This window comes from Leptopilina boulardi, unplaced genomic scaffold (assembly GCF_019393585.1).
Source record: "Leptopilina boulardi isolate dan_hultmark-lab unplaced genomic scaffold, ZJU_Lbou_2.1 LbouV2_278, whole genome shotgun sequence".
NCBI classification, from domain to species: domain Eukaryota; kingdom Metazoa; phylum Arthropoda; class Insecta; order Hymenoptera; family Figitidae; genus Leptopilina; species Leptopilina boulardi.
The window spans coordinates 1,563,280-1,582,435 of NW_026137838.1; the positions used below are offsets into that span (position 1 = coordinate 1,563,280).

The following is a 19,156-nucleotide window of genomic DNA, read 5'->3' on the forward strand; positions in this document are numbered from 1 at the left end:
ACAGTATTCCTACAATATTCCTACAATACTGTAACAATATTCCAAAAAGTATTAATACAATATTCCAAACAGTATTCCTAAAATATTTCATAAAGTATTCCTACAATATTCCATGAAGTATTCCTAAAATATTCCAAAAAGTATTCCTACAATATTCCTAATATATTCCATAAAGTATTCCTAAAATATTACAAAAAGTATTCCATATAGTATTCCTACAATATTCCTAATATATTTCAAAAAGTATTCCATATAGTATTCCTACAATATTCCTAATATATTCCATAAAGTATTCCTAAAATATTCCAAAAAGTATTCCTAGTATATTCCATAAATTATTCCTAAAATATTCCAAAAAGTATTCCATATAGTATTCCTACAATATTCCTAATATATTCCATAAAGTATTCCTAAAATATTCCAAAAAGTATTCCTAGTATATTCCATAAAGTATTCCTAAAATATTCCAAAAAGTATTCCATATAGTATTCCTACAATATTCCTAATATATTCCATAAAGTATTCCTAAAATATTCCAAAAAGTATTTCATATAGTATTCCTTAAAGTATTCCTACAATATTCCAACAATAATTCAAAAATTATTCCTACATTATTCCAAAAACTATTCCTACAATATTTCATACAGTATTCCTAAAATATTCCCTACAATATTTCAAATAGTATTCCAAAAATATTCCAAAAAGTATTCCTACAATATTCCTAAAAGTATTCCTACAATATTTCAAACAGTATTTCTAAAATATTCCAAAAAGTATTCCATATAGTATTCCTAAAATATTCCTTAAAGTATTCCTACAATATTTCAACAATAATTCAAAAATTATTCCTACATTATTCCAAAAACTATTCCTACAATATTTCATACAGTATTCCAAAAATATTCCCTAAAGTATTCCTAAAATATTCCTTAAAGTATTCCTACAATATTCCTACAATATTCCGAAAAGTATTCCTACAATATTTCAAACAGTATTCCAAAAATATTCCAAAAAGTATTCCTACAATATTCCTAAAAGTATTCCTACAATATTTCAAACAGTATTCCTAAAATATTCCCTAAAGTATTCCTAAAATATTCCTTAAAGTATTCCTACAATATTCCTACAATATTCCGAAAAGTATTCCTACAATATTTCAAATAGTATTCCAAAAATATTCCAAAAAGTATTCCTACAATATTCCTAAAAGTATTCCTACAATATTTCAAACAGTATTCCTAAAATATTCCAAAAAGTATTGCATAATGTATTCCTAAACTATTCCAAAAAATATTCCCACAATATTTCAAACATTACCGCGGAGTATTTTCGCAATACATATTGATGAAAAAAGAAATTTTTAAAAATATTCAAAAAAAATTATTTATAATTATTATTATTTAAAAAAAATACCTTTTTATTATTATTTAAAAAAGTATTTGCACGTTTCGCTAAATCGTGAATAATAAATGTGAAGATATTTTATATTCTCTATATTGTAAAATTATCCATCAATATTATTAAAGCCGACATTTTTTTTTTCTTGGCTATAATGGAAAATAAACAAAAAAAATTGAATAAAACATAAAAGCCATATATATATGTTATTTTATGCTAATAAATTTTAATTACGTTTAAATATTGACATATGTAAAAAGTTTTAGTTTTTTATTTTATTCTCTGTAAAAAAAAAAAGGGAATATAATTCGAAAATTTAGACAATAAGTCTTTATCTTGTGATTTTAAACATGCGCATAAACATGCGATTTCAAAATACGATTCAAATGGAGTTTAATCTTATTTTAGAAAGCACAATCTCACTGTTGATCTCTCTTTGAATTGCAAAATCAAGTATGTAAATGCGTAACATTGCTAACTTTAGACAATACCTTTAACGAATATAGAATCGTTATTTCTCCGAGTTTTGTATTAATAAAATTCTTTCACATTTATTATTTTCATAGATTAACATTTTTTATTATTAAAAATTTCTTTTTTCACATCGATTACAAAAAACGAATTTTTTTTTTGACTTTGCATAAACGTTTAAAAATGTATTTATACATCATTTTTTCGACCTATATATACAAAAAAAACCTTCCTTTTTTTACTCATCATCTTAAAGAATATGAGAGTGATAGAGGAAGAGAAAAAAAAAATTAAATGATGGGTATAAGCTCGCGCTTCTTCAATATGCAAAGTATTGACTTTATCGCATTTTTATGATCGGAACCTTAAAGTATCCTTTTTGTATAATGAAGGCGCGGCAAACTTTAAGAGCTTATACTTTTCATGTAGCAATTTATCTACTAACGCTTAAGCAAGCAGACAGAATGTTCAAAACTTTTTCTTTAGTAAAATAAAATAAAAAACCAAGTGAAATATGTATAGTTTTTATAAAAGAAATGAAAATTATTTTAAATGCAATTATAAATTATATATATATGGAATTTTAATTATCTAACAATGATAACATTTCATTTTTAATTAAAACTCTCAAGAGTTCTGTTTAGCTTTATTTGTTCGAGGTTTTCTCCAATTAAAAAAAACAAACAAATTCTTTTAATTACCGCGCATGTATAATTATTATAATAAGCATTTCAATGTAATTTTTCGCATCGAAATATTATAATACAAAATTTTTATACACACGGAAGAATGTGTATGAAATATAAAAAAAAAATAAAGAAATGTATAATCATACAAAAATGGATTTTTTTTTTAGAGATAGTACACTCACATTGTACTATAAAAAAGCAAATAGGAAAAATTAATCAAAACAAATATGCAGAACTTTTATCGAAATTGAGTGAGGGTCTATATGTGTTTGTAGTTTAATTTAGTTAAACAATTTTCCGCCGCGGCTAAATGAATATACGATATAAACAATCCTGGCTGTATATGTAAAAATGTCAATATCGCTAAAACTATGTAAATTGTAATTGAAAATGTAAAAAAAAAAATATATATATATGTATATGAAATAGCAGAACGTATAAAAAAATATATATATATATACTCACATACCTTTAAACTCTGGAACAGACAGAAAGCAGATCATAAACGGAAGTTATGATCTACAAATGTTTAGTTCCACTGGACCAGGATATCGGATCTGGCGGCGATTGTGAACAATTTGTGCCAGATGACCACTCGTTATCACCGTAAATTTCGTCGATTCTCCAATTTCTACAACAAAAAAATTTATTTTTTATTTAGTATTTTTTTTTCTCCAGTAAAAAAAATGTAAGATTCAAAAACCAATGGAAAATTTGCTTTTATGGAATATATTTTTTAATATTTCATAAATTTAAATGGAATATTTGATGTTTGGGAAAATAAGCTTCTTATATAAATTTTAATACTGGAAAAGTTTTGTTTGAAACAAATATTCAATTTTTTTTTTACATTAATACAATTTTTTTATTAAAACAAAATTTGTTTCAAAAAAATTCTTAGAAAAATTTATCGAAATAAACCAAATGTTTATTTTTAATTTTAATAAATTTTTCAAACAAAGAAAGAATTTTATTGAATATTAAAAAAATTTTCCATATTCAAAAAGAAAATAAATTAACATTATACATCGTTAATTCTATCATTCACAATATTTATACAACTATTGCAAAATTTTCTTCCATTATTTACGCGATACACGCACATATATGAAGGGATAAAATATATTTTCAAAAGTATATAAATGAATATGAATAGGAGTTTGAAATACAAGGATTTGATGTCGATTTTCAAACATGTTACTACCACTACTGATCCCATGTGAACAATAAATAGAGAAATGAAAAAAAATTATTGCCGAGTCGTGCCATAGAGTAAAACTCAGATCGTGTTAATATCGACTCGGATATGTGTATTGTGTATTTATGCAGCTATGTGTCAACCGTTGTAGTCAAGGTGCTTTTATGATTAATGGTTCTGTTAGGAAAACCCAGAGAGAGTTTCAAACTGTTTTCAACAAAAGGTTGGACTAAAAAAAAAAACACAAATACACTATTTTTTTTATCTCCCACTTTCCATCCAACAAGGTATCTTACTTTACTATACTGACATCAAAGCACCAAAGAAATACCTGACAAATTATTATTTTAAAAAATATATTTATTTTGCAAAAAATTAATATTTGTAAAACTATTTTTATAATTAAAAAAAATATATTTTTTAGAGGGCACATTTTCTTTCACAGCAAAAAAATAATTGTGTTAAAAACTTTTTTCCTTAAATAATTATTCTATATAATCACAACTTTTTTAAATACCTGCAATTAGCTGAGGAAACTTGAAAAAAACAGATATTACGAGAAAAATATGAAAATGAATCCTGGACAATGATGAAAAAAAAAAACTGGACGTTCATTTAATAAAAAAAAAAAAAGGAGAAAGAAAAATTCGCAGATAACTGAAGTCATAATGGAAATAAAAAAGGTCTTTATCATTCTTCAGTGTTCTGTAATTACAAAGTTGCTGGGCAATTAACAGTATTCTTTAACGTGTATAAGAGGAAATATTAAATTACTGTGGGACAAGCATTCGAAGGAGCTTAAGTCGAGCAGTTAACGTAAAATGTAAGATTAGGCAGAAGAGACGTTAAAAAGCCCCGTCAACTGCAAACAGGACTTAATCAGGTTCGAGGCGTAGTTTTCCTTTCTTTTTTTTTTTTTTTTTTTTTTTTATTTCCCCCGATGCTTTGGAGCGAAAAACTTTTGCAGTTTCAGCTTTTCTATATAAATGTTGGCTTCTTTGCCAACATAAGAGGGGTATGAATTTAAACACCACAAAAGTGGTCCGTCAAGTTCTTTTTACATTTGAAAATAAAGTGAATCAAAATTAAAGTTCAAATAATTTTTTTAATAATACTTTTTTAAAACTATGTTTAAAAAAATTTATTAATGGAATTTTAATTATTTTACTCTCTAAATTTAAATTGGTTAAAAATAACTAGTTATTAGTAAAAAATTAATTATTTTTAGTTAATATTATCTAATTATTAGTGAAGTAACTAATTATTAGTAGATATTAACTAATTATTAGTAAAGTAACTAATTATTAGTAAAGATTAACTAATTATTGACTGACTAATTTTTATTAGTATAAATTAACTAATTATTAGTAAAGAATAATAAATTATTAGTTAAGTAACTAATTATTAGTAAAGATTAACTAATTATTAGGAAAGACTGACTAATTATTATTAGTATAAATTAACTAATTATTAGTAAAGAATAACAAATTATTAGTAAAGTAACTAATTATTAGTAAAGATTAACTAATTATTGACTGACTAATTTTTATTAGTATAAATTAACTAATTATTAGTAAAGAATAATAAATTATTAGTTAAGTAACTAATTAATAGTAAAGATTAACTAATTATTAGGAAAGACTGACTAATTATTATTAGTATAAATTAACTAATTATTAGTAAAGAATAACAAATTATTAGTAAAGTAACTAATTATTAGTAAAGATTAACTAATTATTAGGAAAGACTGACTAATTATTATTAGTATAAATTAACTAATTATTAGTAAATATTAAAATTATTACTAAAAATTAATTAATTATTATTTGCAAAAATTATTAATTAAAATTAACCAATTTTTAGTGGAAAAATACTTTTAAACAAGTCAAAATTGACTAATTGAATTAGTTACTAAAAAATTTTAGTTATTTTAACCTAACCTAAAAGTGAATTTAACTAATAAATAATTATTTTTAACTGAAAGATTAGTAGAAATATTACTATTTGAATCACTAACTGACTTTTTACTACCAAATTAGTTATCTTTAACTAATTAAAATTTAAAGAGTAAAATTTATTTTTCGAATAAGTAAATAAAGTTTTTCAATAAAGAAATTATTGTTAATAAAATTATGATATTAATAACACAGAAAATTAAAAAGCATTAAAATAAGCTGCAACGTTTATTATTTAAATCCAATTTTGCTTATTTTAATAGCAAAATGGATTAAAATAATAAGCGTTGCAGCTTATTTTAATGTCTTTTAATTTTCTCTGAATATTAATCATTTTTTATAATATTTATGATTATTAATATTTTTATGTCGCTCTCTTATATAAAATTTTACATACCAAAAAAAAGAAATAAAGAAATTAAATATTATCTAATCTGCTAGTCGTTTATCTGAAATTGACATATCAAGAAAAACGAAATAGGTTATTTGCAGGTTCCTAGCAATAACAATCGAGATTTACGACATTGATTGAGTAGAACAAAATTGCCATTGTTTCAACGATCGACTTGATTACATTTTCATTTGACATAGACACGATACTCTCAAAATTGAAGCGCGTTAGATCGGCTTAGAGATTTATGTCTTTGTCGTAAAAAGTTCGCACAACTTTTACGCTATTTTATACAATAGAATGAGATTTTCTCGCAGCGCAAGTATAGTGTCCTCATAAAAAGGGAAATTTAAGGAACGTAACAATGCGATTTCATTTCATTTTAGATTTCTTGATAGGACCAATAGTATATCGTATTCTCTTTGAAAAGAATAGGACATCCTCTTTTATTTTTCATTTCACTCAATCAATAATAATCTGTTTACTATTCGATTAAAAATAAACAAATTTTTAAATTGTTTTGTAATCCAAAAATTTTTATATGGAGAACAAAATTTTCTTGTGGTTCAAAAATTTTGATATGGAGAACAAAATTTTTTTGTGGTTCAAAAATTTTGATATGGAAAATAGAAAATTTTTCTGCGATCAAAAAAAAAAAAAAAAATTTGTATATGAAAACAAAAAAGTTTTCAGTGTAAAGAAAATAATAATTTTCGTTTAGTAAATGAATGAAAACAGTCTGAAAGTCAAGTCTAAAATTATATCTAGCTGAAAATCGGAGTAAAAGACTTATGCCGAGGTTAAACGTGAGAATGTTGGAAGTGGCTTCTTTTGAGAACACTAGACGAATGGAGTCGACGAATTTACGAAACGACAAACGTGACAAGTACAGAGAGAGACTGCTCTCGTCTAGTCTCTCCTTGACGTTGCACTTTACTCATTTCTACTATTCTCTCTTTCTCTCAACTGCGTACGAAAAAAAAAAAAATGTCTTTCAACTACGTGCATACTATTAATGACATTCCTTCTTTATTTTATTATAAAAAAAAAAATGTAAATTTAAATTGATTTTTTTTTAATTAGAAACTAATTTTATCTTTTTTTAGTTTTATTTTATTGAAATATCTTTTTACGAAAATAAAAATATTGACATGAATTTTCATGTTTGAATAAATTGTTATTTATGTCATATTAAGGGAATTTAAGGGCTTTTCCTTTTGATAGTATATCAGATAGACCAACGAACAGAGGGCGGCCATCATTGAGCACTAGTTACGATCATAACAACTTGTGTGTGAACAAAGGGCTTCGTATCTGTTCACGAAGTCTCATTGTCCTCACGATCATGATACCTTGTTACAGTCAAGAGGTCGTATTTACAAAATCCTCTCTCTCTTATTCTTCTTCTTCTTCTTTGTCTTTATCTTTACTCTCTAGACAATTTTTTCAACAAAATCCCTCTAATATTCACTTTAGTAATTAATTTTATAATATACAAAATACTCTAGTCAATGTCAAAGGACTGCTTTAATAAACCATAATTAGATTTCTCATCTGAATATTATACTTTATATAAGAATATAATAATCTATTATATAGTAAATAAAAAATATAATAATTAAAAACGTCTTAAATTAATTAATGAAGAAAAAAGTTAATTTTAAAAAAAAATAATCGAATTTTTGCTTCAAATTAAGGGGAATTATTATATAATAATAAAATGCTTGGTCTGTCCTTCTGTCCTAACTTGAAGTTGGCCTTTTCTGATTTCACGTTTTTTTTTGAATAGTAATCTTATGACGTGTCAAATTTTGACAATTCTTTTTCTCATTTTTGCCAAAGTTGTATAATTGTGTTTCCAAATTTCGGAATAAGTTTCTTTAAAATTTCAAATTCGAAAATTCAATTCACGAAGCTGAAGTACACAACGTTTACCTACGAAATTTTTTTTAAAGTTGTATATTGATTCAAAAATTGTATACAAATAGAAAAAATTTATAATGAGAAAAAAGATGCGCCAGGAAATTTCGTACAAGATAGTAATTTGAAAAAAATTTATTTTTAAAAATTTATTTTTAAGGTACCAGGGGCCAACGAATACCTATTAAATATTAATTATAAAAACACAGGCCTCGAATCAACTTAAAGACACAAAAAAGTCGTTTTAGTCGATTTATATTCCAAAAAAAGTGGATTTGTTTTTTATTTTAACAAAAATATTTTACAGATTTTTAAATAAAAATTTTTTTTTTAATAATAATCCTTTTCGAAGTAAAAAGTTGAAATTTTTAGAAATAATTAAATTTCAAAAGATATTGTTAATTTTCAAACAATTATTAAATTTTACAGAACTAAAAATAATTTATCAAATAATTTTTGGAAAACATTTTTTAAAATTAATTGAATTTTCAAAGATTTAAAATTGAGATTTTTGAAATTAATTGAAACTTTAAGTGATTTTTAATTAAAATTTTAGATGATTTCACTAAAAATTTATTAGAAAATGCGGACAAAATACAATAATTTGAAAATCATTTTTAATTGAAAAATGGTTTCAGATAGTTGAATTTTCAAAGAATATTATTAAAATAGTTCAAAATAATTGAATTTCCGTAGAGTTATAATTAAAATTATTAAATTTCAAAAAAAAAAATTTCGATGGAAAATTTTAGAAATAATTAAATTTTAGATGCTTTTAAATTCAAATTATTGAAAATTCAATTAATTTTGAATTCAAATTTTTGAGAATAATGAAATTTTATTTGATTTTAAATTGAAAATTTTTGGGAAAATAATTGAATTTTAATTGAAATTTTGGATAATAATTTAATTGAAGTTCATTTTTGATTGAAAATTTGGATAATTAATTTTGAATAGAAATTTTAGAAAATAATTGAATTTTATTTCATTTTAAATTGAAAACTTGGTAAATAATTAAATTTTAAATTGAAAATTTTGGATAATAATTGGATTTTTAATTGATTTTGAATTAAAATTTCAGGTAATACTCTCTAAATCTGAATTAGTTTAAAAAAGTTTACTAATTTGAATTAGTGACTCACTTTTTGCTTCTAAATTAGTAAAATTTTACTAATTATTAGTAAATTTTACTAACAATTATTTTTTTATTAGAGAATTATTTTTATTATTAGTAAATTTTACTAACAATTAGTAAAATTTTACTAATTCAGAAGCAAAAAGTGAGTCACTAATTCAAATTAGTAAACTTTTTTAAACTAATTCAGATTTAGAGAGTAATTGAATTTTAGTTTATTTTGAATTGACATTTTTAAAAAATAATTCAATTTTATTGTGATATTTTTTTTTAAATTATAAACAATTGTTAAATTTCATAAAAATTTTAATTGAAAAATAATTTTGATATAATTGAATTTGTAATGTATTTCATTAAAATTATTCAAAAAAATTAATTTAGTGAAGAATCATTTTAGTTCAAAATTTGTTAAATAATTGAATTGAAGAAGATCTGAAGAAGATATAAATTTTATACTAAAAAAAATGTATTTTATTTACATTTTTTTTCAAATGTAAAAAAAATGTCGCATTTTATTAAAATAAGTCGATAAAAGTTGTATGTATTTTTGAAAAAAGTCGGAAAAAGTCGTATAATCCGAGGCCTGTAATTTTCATTAGTATTATTTAATATGTAATAATATTCTAATAAATTAAATTATTATTGATAATATTAATCTTTAATTTCTTTATAACAAATAATTAAATAGTCAATTTGGTGCGCTTGCGCGCGTTTAATTTTGCTAGTAATTTAATAAGAATTTATTGAATGGATCCTGTTTTTTTTCTCCTTCTCATTAAAAATTCAATATCAATTTGCAGTTATTATATGGAAATTTTGGTAGGAAATGCAAATATGGTCGTTTTTCGATTTTCGCGCGTTAATTCGATCACACAAAGGGTTAAAGTGGTAACTACACGGCTTGATGAAGGCAGCGGCAAGGGGGTTAATTGGCAAAGCGCGATAAGGTGGCTTGCGCGATATGCATATGAATAGAGTGTTCCGTTTTCGAGAGACGGTACAGTCACAGGATGCAAATGCCACTTCCGACTCTACACTTGCTCTACTCTCTCTCTCTCTCCTACTCCATTCCTGCACCCTAACCAATTTCTCATGACCATCCATCTGCTCATACATATATATACACGACAGTAATATTATTTTTCCCTGACATAATAAATTTATTAACAAGAGAAACGACTATTTGTACCGAAAAAGAAATTAAACCGCAGTCTGTATATTCATTACACGGACGAACAAAAATTTGACCAAATAAAAATATTACTAAATGAAAATTTTACCAAATAAAAAGTACCTAAAAATTTTGTAAAATAAACATTTGTTTAAAAAAAAAATTCCCATCAAATAATAAGTCGAAAAATAAAAATTCGTTTAAAAAATAATTATATGGAATAAAATTATTTAAATTAAAATCTTTTTTTTTTAAATTTAATCAAAGCGGAGAATTTCTGAATCTCAAAATCAGATTTTGCTGAGATGGTAAAGTTCAAAGAGGTGTCAGACGTTACTCCTAACATCCGTACTTTACGGACAGTTACATAACACGTTCACGTTAGTTCAATGTCGGGACACACAAACTTTGAGCTTGTATAGCTAATGCTTATGTTGTATACATATATAGAGGAACTTTCCTATATCAGCATGGTTCCGTCAAGCCAACATGGACCCAAACGTGTCGACACCAGAAATTCAAAATTAACACCTTCCTATATATATATTTTGACGCGTGGTATAAATTATATAACAAAACAAATTTTTTTTTTTCCCCATTTTTCTGAAATTTAATTTCTTATAACAAAAATTACACAAAAAAAATTTTTACTGTAAATAATTGTTTTAACTAGGCAAAATTTTATTGAACAACTAAAAAAAAAATGCATTAACTGAAATTCTATACAAAATAAAAAAGATAAAATTGCAACTTAAGTAGTAACGCAAGTGAATAGTCAGCCAACGGGAAATGATTGAATTTCTAGAATTACACAAGAGATATCAAGTTTATGTTCTAGAAATAAAGAAAAGGGGAGTGCGAAAAAAAATGTAATTTCAGCAAAAAGAAAAATTTTTTTTCTTCTTTTTCACTGAAAGAAGAAACATTGAAAACTGGTATGAGCTTTAAAATTTTTAATTACAACTCCATCTCTAAAAAAAAAAGGAGGAGAGAGAAAAGAGAGGAGGAGATGAGTATAAAGTGGAAACGAGGATAGCATTAAAATGTACGCGCAAGGCTCAAGCGCGCGCTGAGCAAGTTCAGCAATCTTTTCAGCCAAACTCATTTTAAAACTTTTCCAAAACCATAAAACGCCGACAAGATTACACGCAGATAAGAAAGAAAGAAGAGAGAAAGAAATCGGTTGCTAATGCAATATAATCCATTAACTGTCTCTGCTCCATTGATTCCAACCAAATGGTCGTATAATGTAAAACCCCGACAGGGGAGACTTATTTTCTTCAAGTGTTTTCTAATTTTGTTTTTTCCAACCAAATATAATTTCTATTTGCCCCTCGGAATGCTAATTAAAAAAAATATATATATAAAAAATAAAACTCGGATAAAAATTAAGCAAATAATTTTTTGTATAAAAGAAAAAAATTTCTCTGAAATTTACCACGAATTGGTAAAAATTTTAACTAGTTTTTTTTTGCTTTTTAATTAGTTAAATATATATATGGAAAAACGAATAAAGTAACTTTTACTATTTTAAAAGTAAAACCTGAACTGTCCGCAGTTACTGTACATTTCTGGTAATTTTTAATACAGAAATATTTAGTAAAATTTACTATTTCCGGAATAATTTTTGCTATTTCAGGAGTAAATTTTTACTATTTCTAGAGTAAAAATTGACAGAAATGTGCAGAAACTAGGGACAGTTCAGGTTTTACTTTTAAAATAGTAAAAGCTACTTTATTCGTTTTTCCATTTTTCTCTGTGTACTAATAGTAAAAAAAAACCGTTTACTATCGAATTAGTAAAATTGAACTAATTTACAAACAGTGAGTCACTAATTAAAATTAGTTAAAAATTTTTACTAATTCTTTAGAATAATTGTACTAATAGTAAAAAAAAATTACTATCCAATTAGTAAGATTTAACTAATTCGAAACCAAAAATGAGTCATTAATTAAAATTAATTAGAATTACTAATTCAAATTTAGAAAGTATTTTTCGAGGCACAACTATTCCATTGTTTGAAATTGGAATCTATCATTGACAGTGTGATGTTTTATTATTCAACAGAAGAGAAATTTAATACTTGAAATAAATGCACGTTTAATTTCCACAAGCTCGAGTTTTCAGGTTCGCAAAATTGTAGAATTGAAAATACACGTGTGTGTTATCGAACGGATCGAGACCTCAATACGTTTTCAACGTATTTTCGAGTTATTGGAGCATTATCGTGTGGACGAAATAGTTTTCAGAGAAATACCGATACAGTTGAAGGGAGAGAGAGAGAGAGAGAGAAAGAGAAACTTCTAAAAAACAATTCAAAAGCAACCGCCAGTACTATAGACGATTCCCATACTCTTTCTCTCTCTTCTTTTTTTTCCATCATTCTCTCTTTCCAAACTACTGCCCGCTATATCCCTTTGTTCTCGTCATCTCCTCGTGTTTTCTTATCAAACGCCGAATTCAGAGTTCAAACTATATATAGATACACGTGGAAAGAATCGATTTCCAAGCTTTGCCTGGAAAACAACTCTAGATGGAAAAGAAGGTTGATCCTTTACCTTTTTCCTTTATTCTTTTATTTCTGTCTTTTTTAAAAACCTTTCTCTCCCCTTTTTTTATTTTCGTCTCTTTCTCAATTTTCTTCCTCTACGACAATCGGAAAACGAAATGAAACGCCAAAACCAGAGGCGGTGCGCAAGATAAAAGTGTTGTCAAAAGGATAATGTCGTGGATATATAATATGCGTGGATAATACAGGAATCAATACAAGAGAAGATTGAGATATTTAAAATTCTGTGCACTGATTTTTCTGAGATTATTTTTCTTTCTCTTTAATATATTTTATTAAAAAATTTTATCCAAGATTTTCAGGACAATTCTTTTGAAAATTTTCTTATTTATTGTATGCTTTAAACGAGGAAATTTAAATTATTAAAATCCTTATTTCTAAGATTTTCTCCCTTTTAAATTTGCATTTTAATTTTTATCCAAGATTTTCAGGGCGATTCTTTTGAAAATTGTCTTATTTTTATTTATCTACTTGTCCATATTTATATTTTCTTGATCCAATAAAATTTTACTATAGTTTGAAGTAAATTTTCCTGAATTAAGAAAATTGATCAAATACAAAATAAATTCTTTTCTTCAATCAACGATACCTTTTTTCAGTGTGTATAATTCACTTTTTTCGAAATGAAAATAAAAGCTAACAAAAGGGAAAAAAAAAGAAAATATCAGACGAAAAATTGAAAAGAATGTATACACAATTTTAGAGAATAAAAAATTGTATCTATAAAGAAAGCAATATTTTAAATTCTCATGGGTCGTCGCGGAGAGTCCAAAAGAAAAGTTTATTCAAAAGGAAAAATTGTGTCTTTGACATTTACCTCTGAAACTACACAACCACGAGAGAAGAGAGAGAGAGAGAAAGCTTCGCAAGGTAAATCGTGTGATGCCGTCTTCTATTTACATAAGCATATTTTATGGTAACGTTTAAGGGCTGGAGCAGTGAAAATTCACTTACTGTCCACTATGTCAGATCAGTCACGTTATACCCAAAGGAAATATGTTTCCATATATATGAACTCGAAGGGAGATTTTCGAGTAATGTATCATGCGAAATTGTACCCACTTAAAATCTCGCGCAATATATCACAATTTGTACACTTCAGAGATGAACATTAAATTATTTAAATCTCCATACAGGCAAATTTTAAATATTCAATTTCAATCTCAAGTGCATTAAGTGAAAAATATATATCACAACACATTAGCCTTAACGAAACAATTATATACAAAGTTTATACGACTTAATTTTTTTAATTGAAGAATTTTATAACGAAAAAAAGAGCGCAATATTAAACAGTTTTTTTTTACATTTTTTCCAATTGAAAAAAATGTAAAAAAAAACTGATAAAGAAAAATCTCAAGATATCAGACTCTGACATATAATTGACTAAAGTGGACCAAAAAAAATTTTTTTTCCTAATGTAAAATTAAAGAAAAAATAACGCAATTTTATTTTTGGTTTAGTTTTGTAACAATAAAATATCGCATCTATTTTTAAAAAGGCGAAAATCATCACTTTCATAAAGCTTCCTCTGTGAGGAAGCAAAAGTTTTATTTTCTTTTCTGAAGAAATGTGGCTTGACGGTTGGCGTGAGTTTACACTGAAAAAAAACCATAAAAACCCGTAAACTATACAAGTAACAATAAGAAAATTCATTTGCTAGAATACTTTTACGTTCGCACGCAGTATCAAATTTCATATCCTTTTTACAACGTACAAATTTTTCTGGTTAACATTTTTTTTTAAATTTTATTTTTACAACATTAATTCAATAAACTGCGATCGAAAAAAAATGTTACAATTATTTTTGTTATATATATAAAACAAAATTTTTCCTTTTTAATTAAATTCTTAATTAAAATTTCTAGTTTTAATTAAGCAAAAATTGGCGGAGTTAAAATTAAAATTGTTCAATTCACTGCAAGAGAGAAAAGGAAAATTTTTACAGTGAAAGAGATCAGAGTTCAGTCAGACAGAGGAAAAATGTCGACAAGTAGTAAGATCAGTGTATAGTCAGACAAATCACGAAGAATAGGAAATCTAATAAAAAAATATAAACTTTTATCTTATATCTCATTGTATAGTCTCTAAATTTAAATTATTGAGAATTTTTACTTTTTAGAGGATAATTACTAAAAAAAAATTAGTCGCAATTTTCAGTAAAATTTTTACTAATTTTTAGCAAAATATTACTATTTAATTTAGTAATATTTTTGTTTACTAAAGTTTTAATAAAAAAAATGACTAAAATTTAATAGAAGTTATCAGCACAGAAAATTAACTAAAGTTAGTGGAAAATTTTCACTAATTTTTAGCAAAATATTAATATTTGATAAAGTAATATTTTGATTTACTAAAATTTTAGTAAAAATTGACTCAAAATTAGTCGAAATTTAATTTACAGTAAAATTTTTACTAATTTTTAGAAAAATATTACTATTTGATTAAGTAATATTTTTGTTTACTAAAATTTTAGTAAAAACTGAGTAAAAATTAGTCGCAATTTTTAGTAAAATTTTTACTAATTTTTAGCAAAATATTACTATTTGATATAGTAATATTTTGGTTTACTAAAATTTTAGTAAAAATTGACTCAAAATTAGTCGAAATTTACAGTAAAATTTTTACTAATTTTTAGAAAAATATTACTATTTGATTTAGTAATAGTTTTGTTTACTAAAGTTTTAATAAAAAAAAATGACTAAAATTTAATAGAAGTTATCAGTACAGAAAATTAACTAAAGTTAGTGGAAAATTTTCACTAATTTTTAGCAAAATATTACTATTTGATTTAGTAATATTTTGGTTTACTAAAATTTTAGTAAAAATTGATTCAAAATTAATCGAAATTTACAGTAAAATTTTTACTAATTTATAGCAAAATATTACTATTTGATTTAGTAATATTTTTTTTTATTAAATTCTTATATGAAAACAAACTAAAAATTAGTAGAAATTTTTACTAATTTAAGTTAGTGAACTAAATTCACACTAATTCAAATTTAGAGACAGTATACATGTAATAACAAAGAGACTAACACAAAGTTTCTCTAAAATTTATACACACATATGAAAATTCCCATATCGAAATTCCTCAATCTCTATTTCATTTATGTCAAAATTTAATCAAGGTATATATATGTATATGCTTTTACAGGACGGAATAGCTTTCTAAAACTGATTTCATTCGTGTGTAGTTCCAGTATTTGACGGCGGTGGGTCAAATATGGGTGCGAGAGCAAGAAACTTGTAAAGTCATGTAATGAACGGGTATTGTAACTATACCAAAACACAAGTCTACTCTTGGGCTAATGTCGGGACTAAAACAAACTTTAGTCAGTAGAAAGCAAAATGCACATGCACATACTTGCTAAACTTCAACGACGCTTGCTAACATTCTAAAGTTAAATTCTCAAATGGTAACGTTAAAGTTGGTCAACTACAAGGGAAGCAATTTTCGATCAGACACACGACTCATGAACTCCAAGGGTAAAGGGTGGGTTTTGTGGGATCAAAAGCGTTTTGACTCGCCTACAAACTGCTAATTTCAATCCAAAACTTTAACCTTGTTTTCCAAAAATTCAAAATTAAATCCCAAAAAAACAGTTCTCAAAAATAAATTTTAAAAAATCGAGTAAAAATACAAATATAAGGGAAGTAAAAAAAATCCACTTGAGATTAAAAGTTTTCTATATTGCAAATTATAGAATTCGAAACTTATTGATATATGAATATAAAATTTCCGCGCAATGTCAAGCTTTGGAAAAATTTTGTTTGATCGTTATTCAATTTCTTTTTCGAGAACACTTTTGCACGCGTGAACGCTAAGGGTGTGGCACTTTTCGTTCTGGTTTCCGGCAGAGGGAAAGAGAGAGAGAGAGAGAAAAAAAAACTTTCAAATTGCCACACGGTGAAAAGTTACAGGAAGTAAAAATCCGCACACGAGGAAAAACTTTTTCAAACGAGTTTCTAAGATGTTTCTCAATACAAACACAGATGCTTGAAAAAAACGAGTAAACTGACAGGATCTCCTCTAAAAGTTACTTTTTTAGCCCAAAGAAAAAAAGGGGTGATATAGCAGAAATAAATTCCCAATCTTTTCAATTTTAATACCTAATTTTCTAATTTAAAAATAAAAATTCAAAAATTGAAAATTATTTTTTTGTTTTAAATTGAAAATTTTTAAATAAAAACAAAAAATTGCAATATTTACATCAAAAAGAAAGTGTTATTTTAACATCAGAATTGGTGTTAAAATAACACGCAACAAATTTTACCCAAATTGTGGCTTAAATCTTATGGGTTTTAACATTAGAGAAAATTACCCGCCACAAAAATAACACCAACTTTTTTCTGTGTAGTCGAGTATTATTTGTTCATCAGTTAAAACGAGAAAAAAGGGATTTTTAATTTACTTTCATATTTTACTGACGGTTCGTGATTATTAAAAAAAAACAAAAAAAAACAATAATAAAAATAGTAAACAAATAAAAAAGCTCATTTCATACAGAAATTTTAATAATAAAACCAATAAACAACCAGATAAAATCAATTAAAAAATAAAATCCACCGACAAAAGGTTATTACGGATTAAATGAAAAAAAAAAATTCTCATTATTTTTGTTTTAAAATATAAATGTAAATATCTAAAATATACATAAAGAGTTGACGAGGAATTTACAAATGCCAAACACGTTTCTGCTTTTTCAAGTGCTCGAGTTTTTTTTTTTTTTTATAATTTATATATTCTGCATTCAGAAACTGTACAAACACAACATTGAAATGTACTTACTTAAAAGCACTCAGAATGCAATTTTATTTCACAATGTATTTAATTTTTTATATAAATTTTGTTCCAAGTCGATATATACAACAAAAATTTCAATAATACAAGGAAAAAAACAAATTTCAATGAAATGCTATCAGAAGATGAATTTTTCTCTAAAAATGAGATTATTTTTTTTTTTCTATAGAAATATCATATAATCAACAACAAAGATTTTTTCGGGTATTTTTTAAATATATTATTTTTTTAAAAAAAGTGAATTACTTTTTTGATTCTAGACACAACGATTTACCCTGGAATATACGAAAGTTCCTAAAGAATCAGCTGAGAGAATTCAAGTTTGATGACCTCAGAAACATACCCCCTTGGTCCCAGAGTGCTTGGAGTCATACAGATCTCCGGAGACTAAAGGAAGGCATGGTTGCAGCTCAGGTACTCTATCTACTCAATTTAACTTCCTGAATCAACTTACACTTTTTTGCAAAAAAAAAAAAAGAAAAGAAAAAAGTGATAAACTTTTCTACTTCACTTTATAATCTTTGCATTCCAATTTTCAAGACAGAATATAATCCTTTCTTAATTTTTCACAATTATAATTAAATTATAAAATAATAAGAATAAAAATAATAATTATAATATAATAATTATAATATAATAATTATAATTATAAAATAATAATATATTATTATTGTCAAATATAAAAAATAATATAATAAAAATTATAATTTAAAAATATTTTTTATAAACAAGTAAACTCAAAATCACTTAATATTAAAAACAGTATTTCAAAATTTGTTTCATATTCAAAGAGACAAATTGATATTTAAATGATAATTACAAAAGTAACTGAAAATTCAATTGGGAAATAAATTATTCCAATTTAATTTGATTTTTCAGTTCGGCTTTGAAGTCACTTGAAATAATGATTTGTCATTATTTGCCAACAATTATAATTAGAATCGTTATTTGTCTATCACAATTACATAATTCCTCGGAAAATGTTAAATAATAAATATATAATAATAATAGTATTAATATTTTTACTATTTTTATTATTTTTATTTTTATTATTTTTATTATTTTTATTATTATTATTATATAATTAAACTCTAAGTGTTTGAAAATTAATGTAAAGACCTACTAAAACATGTAATATGGAATAAAAAAAATAAATAATGAACAGTATTATTATAATAATAATAATTATTATTATATGTAATAAATTTCAAAAGGAGAAAATTAATATTCACTTGCGTAATCACTTATTTTAAAATTATAATTCTCTTTTATATTAATAATATATATATAAATGGTCCCTTTATATCAATTAATTACGTTTTGTATTTTATAATAATAATAATAATAATAATACACGTAATAATAAATTTGAAAATAATTTCAGGATTTACAAATTTCATTTTAATGCATTTATCATGTTTTATTTGCGTTTAGTTTATCAGTTTTTCACGCAAT

The 19,156-nt window shown here is 24.5% G+C and overlaps 2 protein-coding genes across 2 annotated transcripts in view; one reads left to right on the top strand and one right to left on the bottom strand.

The window, feature by feature from the left end:
• The window catches only part of LOC127281867 (tryptophan 2,3-dioxygenase), a 317,236-nt gene extending 314,047 nt beyond the window's left edge, over nucleotides 1-3,189 (bottom strand). The window contains exon 1 of the mRNA XM_051305836.1: nucleotides 3,028-3,189. The gene's annotated coding sequence lies outside the window, so the exon portion shown is untranslated. The remainder of the gene's footprint in view (nucleotides 1-3,027) is intronic.
• LOC127281868 (dipeptidase 1) overlaps nucleotides 1-19,156 on the top strand; it is a 66,843-nt gene that overhangs the window by 7,231 nt on the left and 40,456 nt on the right. Inside the window, exon 3 of the mRNA XM_051305837.1 lies at nucleotides 17,962-18,115. Within this exon, the coding sequence (XP_051161794.1) occupies nucleotides 17,962-18,115 (154 nt within the window). The remainder of the gene's footprint in view (nucleotides 1-17,961; nucleotides 18,116-19,156) is intronic.